Source organism: Amblyraja radiata, chromosome 32 (assembly GCF_010909765.2).
Source record: "Amblyraja radiata isolate CabotCenter1 chromosome 32, sAmbRad1.1.pri, whole genome shotgun sequence".
In the NCBI taxonomy this organism is placed as follows: domain Eukaryota; kingdom Metazoa; phylum Chordata; class Chondrichthyes; order Rajiformes; family Rajidae; genus Amblyraja; species Amblyraja radiata.
The window spans coordinates 12,677,277-12,694,865 of record NC_045987.1 but is presented as its reverse complement, the minus strand read 5'-3'; the positions used below and the strand labels follow the sequence as shown (position 1 = coordinate 12,694,865).

Genomic DNA, 17,589 nt, shown 5'->3' with positions numbered 1-17,589 from the left:
GCCTTAAGCTGTAAATATTAATTCACAACATCAATAGGTTACTAAAATAATAAAATAAATAATTTATTTACAATTGTGATAACATTAAGAGGTTAGAGAGGGAAAAAAAAAATCCTGCCTTTAATTCCCCTCAAGTTGATTTCATCTTGGCCTTTGACATGTGCTCAGCTGGAGTCAGAGCAGACTCAGAGAGGGTGGTCAAGCAAGCGGCAAAGACTGCAGTTGATATAAAATTTGAGTTGATTTGGTATTGAATGAAAACCATTGCAGCTCCATGACCTTGGCAGATGTCTGACCACCACAGTTTATTAAAAAAAAAAGGGCATTTGTATGACTGATAGGAGAGTTTAGGATCAAGCCATTTAGAGAATGATTCAGTGTCCGTAGATGGAATGCTTTATTTAAGATTCTGGCAGCATCAATCATTGCAGGACTAGAGGTTTTTAAAAAAAACAAAACAACTTGGCTACATGGGAAGAACCACATTTATAAAATTGGATCAAACACCGGCAGCAAATTTTAATGCCTTTTCATTCGCAACAATGAGGGATGAACAAAGTGATACGAGATGAATAGCAATTTATTTTGCAAATTAGCATTGCATCGAAAATATCCTTTGCCCTTCAAAATAAATGCTTCTATTTAAAGAGATCCAAAATATTTATAGATTGACAAAATAATGCAGCGATCGTTAACAAAATCCATGTCTGTTAATCTCCAACACTGGACTGTTAGCTCAATTAATTTACTCAGTGGAGGAACCATTCAGCGACGAGTAGCAGTGTTTGGGCTGCAAAAGGTGTTAAACACTAAATAGGAATTGTATAATGTCGAACTCATTAAAACTAAAAAGAGAGAGAGAGAGAGATCTTTAAAAGATTTCTCGACCCGACTCCACAATGCGGACACGTGTTTTATCGATTGGTCAGAGATTTTCTGAGGTGTGATCAGTAATTTGACTCCAAGAACCAATTTGTCTAAAAAGTCAGATTTCTACAATCAGTTTGCCATATAGAAATAAATAAGAACAGGTGTTAAAGAAATGTTTAAGAAAGAACTGCAGATGCTGGAGAAATCGAAGGAGGACAATAATGCTGGAGAAACTAAACGGTGTTAAAGAAAAATGCATTAGCAGAATGCAGTCATCAATTCATTCACACAACAAGACGACTAGTTGTGTTGCAAGGTCAGTTTTTGCTTTTACTAAAAAAGGTCTTTATTTGCGCTATAATCGTCCAATAGGAAATACAACAATTGGGTTCGATTTGAAACATTACTTTCCTGGTCTTTCTCTCGCTACAAATAGTGGAGGATTCGCCCGAATACACAAACTGGGGGAGTTTTGTTCTGCATACAGCAAAACTGTTCTCTTGTCTCTGATGTGCAAGTCAAAAGGGCGATGCTTGACACTACACATCACCAGCACACAGACCCATGAACTTGGAGGAACTACGTTCCAAGTTGTGGAAAACAAAACAGACCAAGAGTAAACAGACACAAATAGTGCTGTTTGGGAAACCAATGAATTTTGGAAAGGATGGTAATTACATTTACATAAATTTGTAACATAGTGGTGACAGGGGCAATGTAACTCAGCTGGTCAGGCAGCATCTCTGGCCAACATGGATAGGTGATGTTTGTCAGTTGGGATCTAGAAGTTTCTTTTGCCGACATTTAAAAGACATCTCGACAGATAGGTATAGGAAGGGTTTAGAGGTCTATGGGACAAAAGCAGACAATGAGACTAGCCAAATATGCCAACTTTGTCAGCATGATCAAGATGGGCCAAAGGGCCTGTTTCCGTGCTATACAATTCTGACTGTATAATCAGCGGCCTCGGTATTCATGATGACATCTGGGAAAACCACCTACGTCCAGTTTTAAGTGAACTCCTTTGCTGGTATTTAACTAATAGGTTAATTAAAGAAATACATAAACCAGAAAAATATTGCACAATACAATGCGAACTCAAGACTTAGACTTATGACCGTTTAAACGCACATTAATTTATTCTGTGGTAGCTCGAGTCTTGATCTGAACAAGGTCCCCCTCCTTGTTCTAAATTCAGGATACTACTAATTTAATTGTACTTTGCAAGGTGGCCATTGAAAAGTGCTTGCACCTTTAAGATCCCTGCACTGCTGCTAAATTCTTCCTCATGAAAAGCAAAAGTTGCATTGGTCACAAATGGAAGAAGGTTCCCATTTTTAGAAGCAAGGTGTAATCAAGCATCATAGTACAGAAGTTGGGAGGTCATGTTGCAGTTGGACAAGACGTTGGCAAGACCGCATTTCGAGTATTGTGTTCAGTTCTGGGCACCATGTTATAGAAAAGATGTTGTTAAACTGGAAAGGGCACAGAGGAGATTTACGAGGATGTTGCAAGGACTAGACGGTCTATTCCCTGAAGCGCAGGAGGATGAGATTTATTCTTATAGAGGTGTATAAAATCATGAGAGGAATAGATCAGGTAGATGCACAGAATCTCTTGCCCAGAGTGGGTGAATCGAGGACCAGAGGACATAGGTTTAAGGTAAAAGGTAAAAATGTAATAGGAATCTGAGGGGTCACTTTTTTACACAAAGGATGGTGGGTGTATGGAACAAGCTGCCACGGGAGGTAGTTGAGGCTGGGACGATCCCAATGTTTAAGAAACAGTTAGACAGGTACATGGAAAGGACTAGTTTGGAGGGATATGGACCAAACACAGGCAGGTGGGGCTAGTATAGCTGGGATGTGTTGGCTGGTATGGGCAAGATGGGCCGAAGGACCTGTTTCCACACTGTATCACTCTATGACTCTAAGTGCGGCAATGCATCTCAGAAAGCCTACAAGACATTGCAGCTGGCAGATGGGTCGGGTGGAGGGAACCAAGATGGATGCAATATTTGTTTCAAGCTCTTCCCCAGATGTATTTTATAAGCAATGAAAGCAAACTACGAAAAAGTTGCGTAAGTGGGACAGGCTCATAAAGTCAGCATCTGCAAAACAACAGTCTAACAACCTATCCTTGACTGCCCATTGTGGACCAGAAATTCACTTACACCCAATGTTCCATATCCATATGTTTAAGAAGGAACTGCAGATGCTGGAAAATCGAAGGTACACAAAAAAGCTGGAGAGACTCAGCAGGTGCAGCAGCATCTATGGAGCGAAGGAAATAGCCATATCCATATGCCTATCTAAAAGCCTCGTAACCTCCACTATAGTATCACGATCCCTGGCAGTGTGCTCCAGGCACCCACCTCTGTGCAAAAACTTGCCCTGCACATCTCTTTTCAATTTTACCCCTCTCACCTTAAAGGTATGCTCTCTAATCTTTGACATTCTCTCATCCAAGCAACATTCTGGCAAACTAATTCTACACCCTCCCCAAAACCTCATACCCTTTCTGTAATTCCAACATGCAACCGCTGTTTGTTTATTATTACGGGGTCTGGATCCTGCAACTCCCAGTGTCATTGCATTGTGGAAGTACTATCAGAAAGACTTGGAGTGAAAGCTCACAACCATATTCACAAGGCCTTCACCACGACATATACAAGACGAAAATTGAATTGAAGTTAAAAGGAAATGCATGGATAGGGACCAGGGTAGGAATGCAATTACAGTGTGCAGCAGGAAAGCAGATAGATTTCAATGAATGGCTTTTTCTCCCACCTCTCTCGACTTCCGTGGACCATTGCCCAACAGGTTAACAGGTCAACTTAACAGGTCAGAGCTACACTCTGCACTACTTCATAGAATGAGAACAATCAAAGTTCATGATTCAGAGCATAATTTCAATTTTAAATCTCTTTCTAACTTTTATGCCCCAAAAAGTATCGTTCAACTGTAAAGCTAATTAGTGGTGTTCTAAGTCAACATTGGTCTGAAGAAGCGTCTCAACCCGAAACGTCACCTATTCCTTTTCTCCAGAGATGCTGCCTGACCCGCTGAGATACTCCAGCATTTTGTGTCTATCTTCGGTTTAAACCAGCATCTGCAGTTCCTTCCTACACATTCATCTTGTAATCTGCATAGTACACTTTAACTTGAGGCACTTCCACATTTCAGTTAGTGACATTTTTACACGGTTATAAAAACACCACATTTGTGTTCGGTGTTAATGATTCTCCCCCCGAGGTATTGGTAGTTAATTAAATATAAAAATACAGAAGGGGGAAGGCAGTTATAGCAAGTACATGTCAATATGTCAGTGTATCAGTGTTATGGGTCAGACACCAAGAGAAACGTTTCGATCTTATTTGGAAAATTCAGATTTCTGGAACTTAATCCGAACCCATCAGATCACGTTGCGATTCCCATTAATTTTATTTTACAGATTGCAGCAGGAACGCCCAAGTAAAATTATTATGCAATGGCTCTTAAGCAATGTTTAATATCACAGAATGGCAATAAAGCCAGGGGGAAAAAAAATATATATATTTAGTGACTCACTCCAAATTTTTATTTAATGAACCTCACACACTCCATCATCTTCACTGCTAACTGTAGTGTTAATGCTGCCGTGCAACAAAATAAATTAAAATGATTGAAAGATACTAAATTGAAACATATTGAACTTGCTTTGTATATATATATATGTATTTTATTCAAACACAATAACCAGTTTCTTCCTGCATATAGAAAGTTGACTTTAAATTATTTTTTCCTCTTTACCAAACATCGAAAGAAAGATTCAGATTGTCTCTCATTTTAATCTGACCTCAACTACTTCTTAAAATGAAAATATACTGCTGCTCGATCAGCTTTCCTTGATTGCTCGGTGTTCCGCTTGCTGCAGCTCAGGAAAACAAATCGTTTTGTACACTGTATCACTGCGTTCCATTTAGTCCGCACTGTAGGAGGCCAGACTGCAATGTCAGCCTCACAGAATCCGAAGAAAGTCTACCCAGAAAGGAGTGAAGAGAAGAAATTGGAGGCAAATGGGCCGTGAACTAAACCATCATGTAGAGCTATCGATGCTGATAACATTTATTCAATCGCTTGATATTGTTGAGCTTGGCCTGAATGAAGTCTTTCAGGGTGCTGCATGAAGTTAAAGCAAGTAAATTTCTATCTTTTTCTACATTAGCTGCCTCATTGCCCTTCAATCGGCCTCACAAAAGCAGAAAATGGTTATACCATCTGCTTTCAATTCTCTGTAGCCAAATGTTCTTGTTGCGCCAGTGCACACATTGAGAACAGATTCCCCTTAGTACCACTCCCCACTATTAGCCTTCTGGGGATGCCTAGAGTCCCACTGCAAAGGAAACTGGTCTGATCAAAGAAGTTTGCGTTTTTGCTTTAAACTTTAAAACTCTAGTTTTTAAAACTGTGTTGATAAAATTATAAATGATTTAATGGAATGTCTTTGTTCCAAAATCAACTAAATCCTGATACAAACACCAGCAGCAAATGCTGCAATTTCTCCAATTTAATAGTAACGTAACTATTAATTTGTACTTATGATTAGCTGTTAATTATAACTTTCAAATGTACAATTGCCTTTGCATTAAATTAAATTATGTAACTCCAGCATTAAAAAAAAAAAATTAAGATGTTCTCCAGGACTGTTTTATAGTCAGTGGCTATGCTGATTATTTTTCACCAGTCATGAACAAACAGCATAGATCAGAGCAGGACTTTTGATCATTGAAAATACACTTAAACTGTACAAATTTAGAATGCACAATTCTAAAAAAATTCAATATTTCCAGCGGCACAAATTTAGTTGACCTGTTGATCGCAAACTAAGACCAATAAGAACTGAACCACAGCTCACAAAAACTGTATAGGCAACTATCTACCGAACGCTCAGAATATAGAAATGTACAGCACAAGAACAGGCCCTTCAGCTCACAATGTCCCATCATTTTATATACTTCGGTCAGATCTTCCCTCAGCCTCTGGCATTAAGTGAGAGTTTGTCCAAGCTCTCATTCTAGATAATACCTCCCTAATCCAGACAGCATCCTAGTAAAATGGAGATGAGGTCAACCTCTTCTGTACCCTCTCCAAAGCCTCCACGTCTTTCCTGTAATGGGGTGACCAAAACTGCATTTAGACTCCGAATGTGGCCTCACTAACGTCTTATAGATCTGCATCATGATTTCTTGACTCTTATGGTCAATGCTCAGACCAATGAGGCAGAGCATATCATAGGCCTTCTTGTACCTATTTGTTTCAACATTGAGAAATATACTAGGCACAGTTTTGGTGTAAAACTCAAATTAACAAGAAGTTAATCAATACATGCCATGGCCCCACTGCTAAACATGTTCCAACAAAATAAAAATAATGGGCTCAACAAGCATCAGTTCTTCAGCTGTTAACCAATGTCACCCATTCCTTCTCTCCAGAGATGCTGCCTGTCCCGCTGAGTTACTCCAGCATTTTGTGTCTACCTTCAGTCCTTCAGAAGTCAGGTTCCGATTGTTTGAGTATGTAGCAGTGATGGTTTCAGTCGGAGAAAAAAAAACTTGGCAGTTGTTCATCAAAGCCAAGTGGTGAAAACTTTTATCGGAGGAAGTTATGTGGAGCTATGATCATCCATTCTGTTGTTCTTTGGGTCACTCCAGCTCCCCGCGCTGGTGGTTACCAGAGGCAGCCTGAAGGTGGCGCAGGTTGTGGAGTCTAGACTTGACCCAATGGACCAGTACTGAGGGCCAGGTGGGGAAGTACACACAGTGACTGGAAGGGGGGGCAAGTGGAACCAAGCAGGGGAAGGATGATGGGCAGATGGAATTAACTGGGGGTGGAGATAGGAGAACCTAAATGGTGTAGGGTGTGTCTTTCAGGCTCGTGGAACCAGGTGGGGGAAGGAGATTTAGTTTAAAAATAAGTAATCCTTCTCAAACAAAATCTTCAAGCAGGGCAGCATTAAGGACAGAGATGCAAGAAACTGCAGATGCTGAAATCTTGAGCAAACACAAAATGCTGGAGGAAACCCATATGGTCACAGGGAGAATATGCAAAACCCACACAGACAGCACCAGAGGTCAGGATCGAACCCGGGTATCTGGTGCTATGAGGCTACATCTCTACCATCTACACCACTGAGTCGTCCTTGTCAGGGATGATATTTGTCTGTAGATTATTCTGGGCATCTGATCCAACATAGTTGTACATGCGCCAATAATGATGGCAGACATCAGAAGCAGAAATGCTGTCTGATTTTTAGATTTTGAGGATGGCACGGTGGTGCAGCAGTAGAGTTGCTGCCTAACAGCGCTTGCAGCGTCGGAGACTCCAGTTCGATCCCGACTATGGGTGCTGTTTGTACGGAGTTCGGACGTTCTCCCCGTGACCTGCGTGGGTTTTCTCTGAAATATTCATTTTCCTCCCACACTTGAAAGACGTACAGGTATGTATGTAAATTGGCTTGGTAAATGTAAAAATTGTCCCTAGTGTGTGTAGGATAGCGTTAATGTGCGTGGATTGCTGGTTGGCTCGGACCCGGTGGGCCGAAGGGCCTGTTTCGTGCTGTATCTCTAAACTAAACACAAGCTAGAAAATCCAAAGCCAGCGTTTGCATGAGTGTGTCCTCAAAAAAAAAAAATCAATTAAGGTAATATTCAACTTAATCCTCAATAGTCTGCAGATTGGGTTGGAGCAACTGAGTTATAGTATAAAGCATACTTAAACCCATTAGGCGCTTGATGCTTCCATTAAAATAGCTGACAAAGGAATTTGTATTGACTATCTATGGGAAAAACTTCACAATATAATAGTTGGAAACCTTTCTATTAAAATCGCACTATTAAAATCGGCAAAAGTACAATTGATGCCAACTTTTTAAAATTCACAAAAGTAGCATGTCAATTGTCACCCACGAATGGGGCAGTGGGTATGCAAGATGCAGTTGAGCATTTCCGTGAGTTACAGGTTGGGAACTTGTCCCTACATTAGACTATATTGCTTTTTGGTGCAAATCAAGGCAACAACATTTCAGGTTTGGGATGACATTAACCTGAAGTTTAACGCTGCATCATCAGCTCAAGCTAGACTCTGCATCAACATAAACACATCTTAAACAATGTGCTCCAAAAGTGATGCCACACACACACGGATACGGATTCAAAACCTTGCCTTGTATCTTTAGTAATCAAGAGTCAACACGTTACATCATTTAATGACAGTTTTAACCTTGTAAATTTTTCATGCAAAGTTTCATTACTGCAAAATACCTCCTGATGATACAAAACCCATCAACAGCTTACCCACCCACTCTCTAATATAAATGAGTAAACATGATAGTAAAAACAGATAAAAGCCTGTAGAGTAGACAGGAAAATGGCTAATGGCAGTGGAAAAAGCCAGCTTATTGGATGCTGCTGCCTCGAAAATTGTATTAGTTCATGACCTTCGATCAAACAAGACCCTACATTTCACAATGAGAGAAACCACTGCTGCAAGCTGGCAACTATGAAGCGCTCCTCTGTGAATGTGGCTCATCTGTCTAATTGCTTCTTTATTGTTTGGATGTGACATTGTACAATACAATGTCACACAGAACGTTTCCCTCCCCATTGATCTTGGCAGCAATAAAAAGCTTTAAAACACAGATGATAATGCAACTAGGGCTTGGCCTTGCCATTTCACCCCCTACACCCATGAAATTTCAAATTATGGGTCATACACATAACACTTTATAAGCTTAATGGCATAACTGAGAGTATTTCAAGGTCATGAAATATTACCCAGGGGTTTTCCAAGATCCCAGACTCGTAGCTGTGGGAAAACAGAAAATCAAAGTAAACAGCAAGAATAAAAATTTACCATGCAAGAGTGATAATGCATTATGATGACGAATACTTGAAATGATAAATCAGTTATCAGTGGTTAAAATAAAAATAATAATATTTTGGAAAGAATAATGTCCTGTACATGCATGCCGGTCGCTATTGGAATCACAAACTCATGCATTTTAGGTGGAGTCAGGAACATATTCTTCCCCACTGATCTCAGACTACTGAACAGTCCTCTTATAAGCTAGGGTGAAGTTTCAATCTTCCAATCTACCTCATTACAGACACTGGACATTTTCTTTGGAACTAATGCTGCAATACCATATTCTGCACGGATATTTTTCTCTTTGCACCACCTGTTGTACTTGTGCATGGCTTGTTTGTACTCATGTATAGTATGATTTGACTTGACAGGATAGCATGCAAACAAAGGCTTGTCACTGTATTTGGTTACACGTGGCAAGAATAAGCCAGTGACAAGAATAAACCAATACCAAGTACTTGCGACCATAGATTCACATTTGTAATTGGATTTTTTTTTTTCTCTTTCTAAAACCAGATGGGTATTCTAAAACCAGATGGATATGCCACTGGGGTCTAAGTTCTGGGTTATGTGTGTAGGTTTGTGCTAATGTCGCTGGTCGGTGCCGACTCGGAGGGCCGAAGGCCCTGTATCCGTGCTGTATCTCTGAACTAAACTAACATTATTCACCATCAATTTCACCTCACCATTCCGTACTCAGCTTCTTACCTGATGTGCATGATGTTGGCATCCATACTCCAAGGGTCTTTGGGAGTAACAGGCACAGGGATGCCATGGTCCTGCAAGGAAAACAGAATTCAAGAAATCATAAACTGGCGCGTGCTATGGAGTGATGCTGAGAGCAAAAACATACTTTACAAAAAACTCCTCCCCACCCGCAGAAATATTAAACTGCTCATATTTTAAAAAAACAGGTTCAAATTTGTCTTCTTTACAAAGCATTTAAGAATTATAAACTTTTGATATTAGCACTTGAATAACCTTTTACTTTGTGCATTGAATTAGTATAATTAAGGAGCTTCATCGAGTTTCAATCCAGTTTTTTTTAAATTGAATATCGTTTGTCATTCCTTGCCATCACTCATTTTAAAGTACATTTGGTGTTAGCAGTGTTTTAAAGTGCAGTTGGTGTCTGAAGTGCACAAACCCAAAACTTCAAAAAGTACTACTCCACAGTATTTATAGCACAAGTATAGTATTTGCAAACTAACATGATTTGTGGAAAGATTCACGATCCATACACCTACTTCATCTAACTTATCAAGTACATTGTACACTTTTCTCCCTCATAAACTTAGCCTTCACTGTAATAATACCATTGGCAACATCAACACCACCAGTTAAGATGCAAACTGCCACCTGAGTGAAGTTTCCACTGAATTTCTTTTTGTAGAAAAGCTCTGCAGAAAGATTTGATGGGCTGAATGGCTTAATTCTGCTCCAAGAACTTATGAACTCATTACGGGATCTGCAGCAATTTTGGTTGGTGGTGAAACTATCAGACTCAGCCATGAATGCCAGAGCTTTTACGTCACGAATGGTCAATGAATTTTTGTACTGTTTAAAAATTATCCCAAATCGATCATGCTAATCCAGTTAGAGACACAAGAAACAGGAGATGCTGGAATCTTGAACAAACCACTTTGTGGAGGAAATAAAGTACAAAGTAGTATCCCGACCCAAAAAGTCATCGTCCAATTCCCTCCACAGATGCTGCCTAAAGGGTCATTTGTGCGTCATTTACTCGACATCCTAAAAATTGGTTGGAGCGTGGCGAGGCGTGGTGGAGTATGCAGTGACACACGGTAACGCGCGGTGCTTCCCTATTGCGCCACCTGTGTGACGTATCCCTTGCGCATGCTGACGTACTGATGGCGTACGTGTAGCACATGGTAACGCATGGTTACGCACGGTGATGCACGAACATTGCCTATGCTAATTTATTATGCGTCACCGTACGTCAACGTCCATAACCATGCGTCGCCGCGTACGCCATCGGCTCGCCATTTGAACGCTGCACCACGTGATCGCCAGGTATAAAGCGCGCCGAGTTTTGAAAAAAATCTCACTGGGAAAATCCTTGCCACGGAGATCGTACTAAAATAACAGCACAGTACGAACAACATCGCAATGGCTCCCAAAAGAAGCAGGGCCCTCATGAGCAAAGCGCACGACTGTCGTACTGCTAGACGATTTTTGCACGACTGTCGCGCGTCAGTCACTGCCGGCCTGCCGTGTTAATGACGCCCAAGTGGGGCAGGCCATTAACGTGTCGGGTTCCTCCAATGCCTTGTTTTATGCTAAAGATAGACACAAAATGCTGGAGTAACTCAGCGGGTAAGGCACCATCTCTGAATAAAAGGAATAGGTGACGTTTCGGGTCGAGACCAGTTCAGTTTAGTTTATTGTCACGTGTACCGAGGTACAGTGAAAAGCCTTTGTGTGTTAACCAGTCAGCAGAAAGACAATACATGATTACAATCGATCTATTTATAGTGTATAGAAACATGGTAAGTGTACAGATACATGACCCTTCACCAGAGTCTCTGACCCAGCTTACCTTTATGCTAAGGAGGCTATGAAGAAGGTCGTGACCCGAAACGTCACCCATTCCTTCCCTCCACAGATGCTGCCTGACCCGCTGACTTACTCCAGCATTTTGTGTCTACATTTATGCTAACCCTGTTTGACTTCAAATGGAATGGGGTTCAGAGGCAGTCTAAGGCACTAATGCTGCTGACAATCCTTGCTGCTCTGGATGGATTCCTAGTCACCTTTATTGCCCAGATCTACTGCAACAGTGAGCAATGTTCTCACCGTCAGGGATGGGGAGGGATCAGTATTTCTAAGAAGGGAAAACTGAACCTCAAAATAAGGAAGATTGCAGCAGCCACGCTGACTAGCAGAGCGATGACATTAACTAGTGCCGACGTGCAGATATACCGTAAAATCAGAAGCTAAACAATGTTCAAAGATGGGCCATCAAGGAGACATCACGCCTGTACATATCCTGCTATCAATTCACCGTGACTCTCAATTATCTTAGAGTTAAGGATGCTCCATATTACTGCAGGCAGAAATGATATCACAAGAAAGAAATAGACCAATCTTGGACAAACATCGCACAAGTAATAAGCTGTTCTCACAGAGAGGAAGAAATCTGCTTTTAAGAGGTGCATACAGTGCAGAAAAGTGATTTCCTTCTCCGGCACATATACACTTTAAATTGAAAACACTCATTTATCCTTTCAACTATCGGCACTTTTGTCTCGCATTTTAGTTCAGATCAGAGGAGAAAGATGTCACAGCCAGAGTTCTCTGTATCTTAAAGTGGAATTTGCACAACAATAAAAAGAATGACAAACCACTTTACCTCAGTCGGAACTAAGAAACAGGGGTTTGACGCCTGTATGGTCGTGAGTAGTCGCCCAAAGAGTCGTACCTTTATCTGGTCGCCGCTGGATTTTTAACATTTTGAAAATTTTCGGCGACCTGCTGCGACTATGACGGGTGCCGGCAGCGGCAGTCACCGAAAAAAATTGCGTAAGTGGGACAGGCCCTTAAGAGACAGACTTTCTTAAGGGTCTGAAGAGTCCGATGATTGTGGGGATGCTTCTTACACTAAATCCAAAATCAATAATAAAGAGGTCCGTAATAATGAGAGTAGGCTGCAAACCCTAATCTAAACCTAATCCCAGTAAAGGAGACATTAAAGGTATATATTGTAACAAAGTTGCAACAAGATAAGAACAACCGAACTATTTCATAGGTACACAAAAATGCTGGAGAAACTCAGCGGGTGCAGCAGCATCTATGGAGCGAAGGAAATAGGCAATGTTTCGGGCCGAAACCCTTCTTTGCCCGAAACGATGCCCAGATGCTGGTTTACAAAAAAAAAGACAAAGTGCTGGAGTAATTCAGTGTGAGACAAAGTGCTGAGTTACTCCAGCACTTTGTGTCTTTTTTTAGATGATCAGTCGGAGGCACTATGTAGTCTATGGCAGTGGCTGCACCACAGGAGCACAAGAGTGGCTCGTGATTCAAGCTTCAGTGGCTTTCAGAGTTTGAAAGACTGTATAACTCACTTGCCGTTATGGGTCGTTTACACTCATCAATTCACTCCTATTATAAACTGCAGCTGTCAGTAAATATCCTATAGATCTGTTCTAGAAAAAAACATGAAGATAAAGCCATTAGTAGCTAATGAGTTGTTAATGAGTTGTAGTTAGTCAAAATGAAGTTGCGCGCTATTGTTCCTGAACAATACATGTTAATTAGCAGCTATTTACTTGATACTTTTACCTGGGCCGATTTCACCTCCTCTGCACTCTGCAACCCCCAACCCTCTGCCTCCCCCCCCCCCCCCCCCCCCCCAGCAGTTTTGTACCAGCGTGATGTCAACAGGTTACCCACTGTTACAAAGTGCCTTCCTCATGTCACAAGAAGATGGAGCAATTGTTAATGCTTGAGCAGCCAAGCCACTGAATGGTTCATTAGGTTTCAAGAGGTTGTTTTTTCATTGAATGCCTTTTAGCTTCAGTGGGCTGTTATCATTAGCACCGGGTACAACCCCGAAGAGGTGGTCTCATATCCACACGGATAGAGTCTGGGCCAAGACGGTTACTAGTCACCCCACCTATTTATGCTCATTTAGAATGCCAACACGCCTGCCCGCCCGCCCACCCACCACACATTTCTTGTGTCATTTTTTTGTCCCTGGTTTTATAAGGGGCAGGGAACTGTATCTGTATCACTACCTGCAGCACTGCATGGATATTTAATATTTTAAAAGATTATGTATAAAGATACAACTTACAATAGTGTAATAGGCAATACTGTAATTTAATAAATGGAAACTATTTATATTCCCAAATTATATTTAAGATGTCTTTTTTTCCCCATTCACAGGGTGTGGACATTGTTTAGTTTAAAGCTTTGTGTCTCTAAACTGAGACAGTTTTGAGACACAAAGCTCTAAACTAAACAATGTGAAAGGCCATTCGGCCCATCGAGTCCATGCCGATCATTGATTATTTATTCACACTAGTTTTATGTTATCCCACTTTCCGTACATATGAAGGGCAATTTTACAGAGGCCAATTAATTTACAAACCCACATGTCTTTTGAGATGTGGGAGGAAACCAGAGTACAAGGAGGAAACCCACACAGTTTCAGGGAGAACGTGCAAACTCCACTCAGACAGCACCCAAGGTCAGGATCGATCTCTGATGTCTCTGGCGCTGTGAGGCAGCAGGTCCACCACTGTGCTGACAAAACTGCATTAATGTTTCTGCACCAAGGAGACAGATCGTGAATCAATTGCATTAGTGGTCTGGTGGTACACACAGACAGACTGTCCAAGGTGAACTAGGACAGTCTAGCTGTCACAGTGGGATCCCTACTCACTTCCCCAGAACACTGGCTTTGACTTCTGCAATGTTATGATACTGTACTCCCATATAGAGAAGAGTCTAGTAAGGAACTGCAGATGCTGATTTAAACCGAAGATAGATACAAAATGCTGGAGTAACTCAGTCGGACAGGCAGCATCTCTGGATAGAAGGAATGGGTGACGTTTTGGGTCGAGACCCTTCTTCAGACTGAAGAACGGCCTCGACCGGAAACGGCACCCATTCCCCTCTCCAGAGATGCTGCCTGTCCTGCTGAGTTACTCCAGCATTTTGTATCTATTTTAGATAAGAGTCTAATTCATTTAGGCCAAATGTATTGTGGTATTACAGAATGACACCCTAGAAATGCAAATACGACAGTTGAAAATTTCTTTGACAAAGACGGGATCATTTTGACAGTATTAGGAAAAAGCAAAAAACTGAAACTACTAATATTTGGCAACTTTCCTACGCTGTATTTTTCCTCTAACAGTAATGCAATAACACTGTTTTCTCTGACCATAATGCTATATTACTGGAGTGCTATATTGTGCACTTTCCTCGGCTCTATCTGTTGTACTCGCGTACGGCATCATTGTCCTGGTGTATAGTATGATTTGATAGCAGAGTTTTCCCACTGTATCTTGGTAAATTTATTTGAATATCACTGTACCTTAATCGGTATACGTGACAATAAAAGACCTTTGAAACCTCAAATGCGACAATATTAAATCAGAGCATTTCTGTGGAATATATTCATTATTGCATGGATTTAATCAAAACCAAAAATAATGGAACCACATTCCCTCTAGAACAGCAAAATAACATTTACGAATGTGCCGTTTTATTCCAGACGTTATAAATCCTGGGTTTAAAAAAAACTCTCATTTTTCAAATTAGTCCATCTCTCCTTCTCCAATTCACTTGTAATTTGGGATTTCAAATTCTAACAGATTGGGTTAGACTTTGTACATTTTTCATAGGATTGCTTAAAGGGATAGGGTTGGTGGCTTGTGCCAGATGTCTGTCTGTTCTTTGTGGACAATTACACATTCTTCTCATCATCACATTGGTATCAACTTGCTGTCAGATGCCCACGGAACATTTATAGGCTGTGCAAGTCTATCAAAGCAACTTGTGCACTATAATTTGGCGCTGACACAAATCCTTTGTATTCTAAACCCGAATTTTATTTTCTTCAAGGGTATTATGATTTTTTTGTGTCATACTGCTGCAGACAGGCACTTATGGCAGGAAATTTCCAATGTACTGTAATCTGCATATTGAATTGAACATTATAACTTAAAATGCAATGAGGCACCACTGCGTCAACTCTTTTCCTCTTGTAAACATCCATACACTGTGGAAACGTCATTCAAGCATCCCTTCATCTACCTCATTATCAATGCTATAACATTCATGCTTGGAATCTTCAGTTTGGGGATTGGGAGGGCTTCTTATAACTTTCAATCCAGAAATGAAAGATCATTATATCCGTGACTTGAACATGTGCATTGGGGACAATTACACATTCTTCTCATCATCACATTGGTATTGGATCATTATTGTCATTTATACCGAGATACAGTGGAAAGCTTTTGTTTGTGTGCTATCCAGTCAAATCAAATTATACTATCTAGACATAACTAAAACTCTGATCTTGTGCTCTTCCGGTTTGGGGGGTTTTGCTATTTGCGCAAAAACGGTACGCGATAGTGCTACAAATTTTCGCCAAGTTACTCACTGTTCTCATGTGCCGCGAGTGCAAAAAGTTTCCTTCCAATCGGCCGTATATTGTAAAAGTTATTGAGGTTTAAAAATCTTAGAAAACCGCGCGTGCGCAGATTCCTTCAGTCAGTGCCACGCAGATTGGTCTCTTCTCCTGTCAGTCAATGACACGGCCGGGATGGCAACACCCCTCCCTGCCCCACCGGCAGTGGCCTGTCCTGCCTCACTCACAAACCTCTTCTCTTCCCTCCTCACAGTAACTTGTCTATTGAAAAATACCAGAGTACAGGATATCATTTTGTAGGATACAACATTACAGTTACACCAAAAAAAGTCCAGCGTCTACAATGGGGTAGGTTGGAAGATTGGGACTGCACCCTAGTTTAAGGGAGGACTGTCCAGTAATCGGGTAACGACAGAGAAGAAGCTGTCCCTGAATCTGGTGATAGGTGTTTTCAAGCTTTTGTATCCTTTGCCCAACAGCAGAGAGGACAAGAGGAAATGGATTATGTTGGCTTATTCAGAAAATGACTCCCACTTTGTGGGAAGTTAAGGAATAGTGAAATACTAATGTCGAAGAGGTTCCACCTTCAGCATTTGCAGGTTTAGGTTTAGAGACACAGCATGGAAACAGGCCCTTTGGCTCCAAGAATCTGCACTCACCAATGGTCACCTGTACACTAGGGACAATTTTACAGAAGCCAATTAAACTACAAGTCTGCATGTCTTTGGAAAGTGGGAGCAGACAGGAGAACGCCCATGCGGTCGCAGGGAGAACGTGCAAACTCTGTACAGACAGCACCCATAGTCAGGGTTGAACCCGGAGTCTTCGGCACTGCAAGGCAGCAACTCTACCGCTGCACAACTCTGTCACCCTGTGCATTGTAACCTTAGTAATTCAATGCCACAGTTTCAGCAATATCAGCTACAACTATGCGATAACTAGATAGAAAAATACCACGCAGTGTAATTTAAAATGTCATAACATCATGACATCTTCAGCAAATAAGAAAGTAAATAGTGTAGTGGCAGATCCAACCACATTTCTGGCAGTTTAGTCAAGTAATAATTATCTAAATCACATTCACAGCTATTAATTTTCTACTCTGGTATATTTATATATTGACATGAAGATCTCAAAAGAAAATGGGTTAGTGATCAATCTCAATTCCTCAACACCAAAAGCAAATTTAAGGATATTTTGATTGGGAAGAATTAAATTTCCATTGATTCTTAATTAATACACAGCAGAATTTTATAAAATAATTCCTCCCAAGGTCATTTGTCTAAGAAGCAGTTGGTCACTTACTCCACCCATCTGCAAATCAAAGACCCTTTCACCTGTATCCAACCATCACTTGCCAGTCTTCCCCACCCCTACATCTTTTCCAGTTTTTTCTCCCCCCCCTTACTATCAATCTGAAGCAGGCTCCCGACCTGAAATGTCACCTGTCCATGTCCTCCAGAGCTGTTCCCCAAGCCGCTAAAATCCTCCAGCACTTTATGTTTCGATCAGAATCCAACTCCACTCAGGGCAAAGAGATTTAACTCAATCTTGCTCACAGTTACAAGGTCATGATGTCATAAGGAATAGGAGTAGAGTTAGGCCATTTGGCCCATCAAGTCTACTCCACCATTCAATCATGGCTGATCTACCTCTCCCTCCTAACCCCATTCTCCTGAATTTCTCCCCATA

The 17,589-nt window shown here is 41.1% G+C and overlaps 1 protein-coding gene across 2 annotated transcripts in view; it reads right to left on the bottom strand.

Annotated features, from left to right (window-relative positions):
* The window catches only part of ass1 (argininosuccinate synthase 1), a 96,743-nt gene that overhangs the window by 52,124 nt on the left and 27,030 nt on the right, over window positions 1-17,589 (bottom strand). For both annotated transcript variants that reach the window (XM_033049101.1, XM_033049102.1), the window contains exons 7-8: window positions 9,483-9,553; window positions 8,684-8,714 (exon numbers count right to left, since the gene is read on the bottom strand). In XM_033049101.1, coding sequence (XP_032904992.1) covers window positions 8,684-8,714; window positions 9,483-9,553 — 102 coding nt within the window. The remainder of the gene's footprint in view (window positions 1-8,683; window positions 8,715-9,482; window positions 9,554-17,589) is intronic.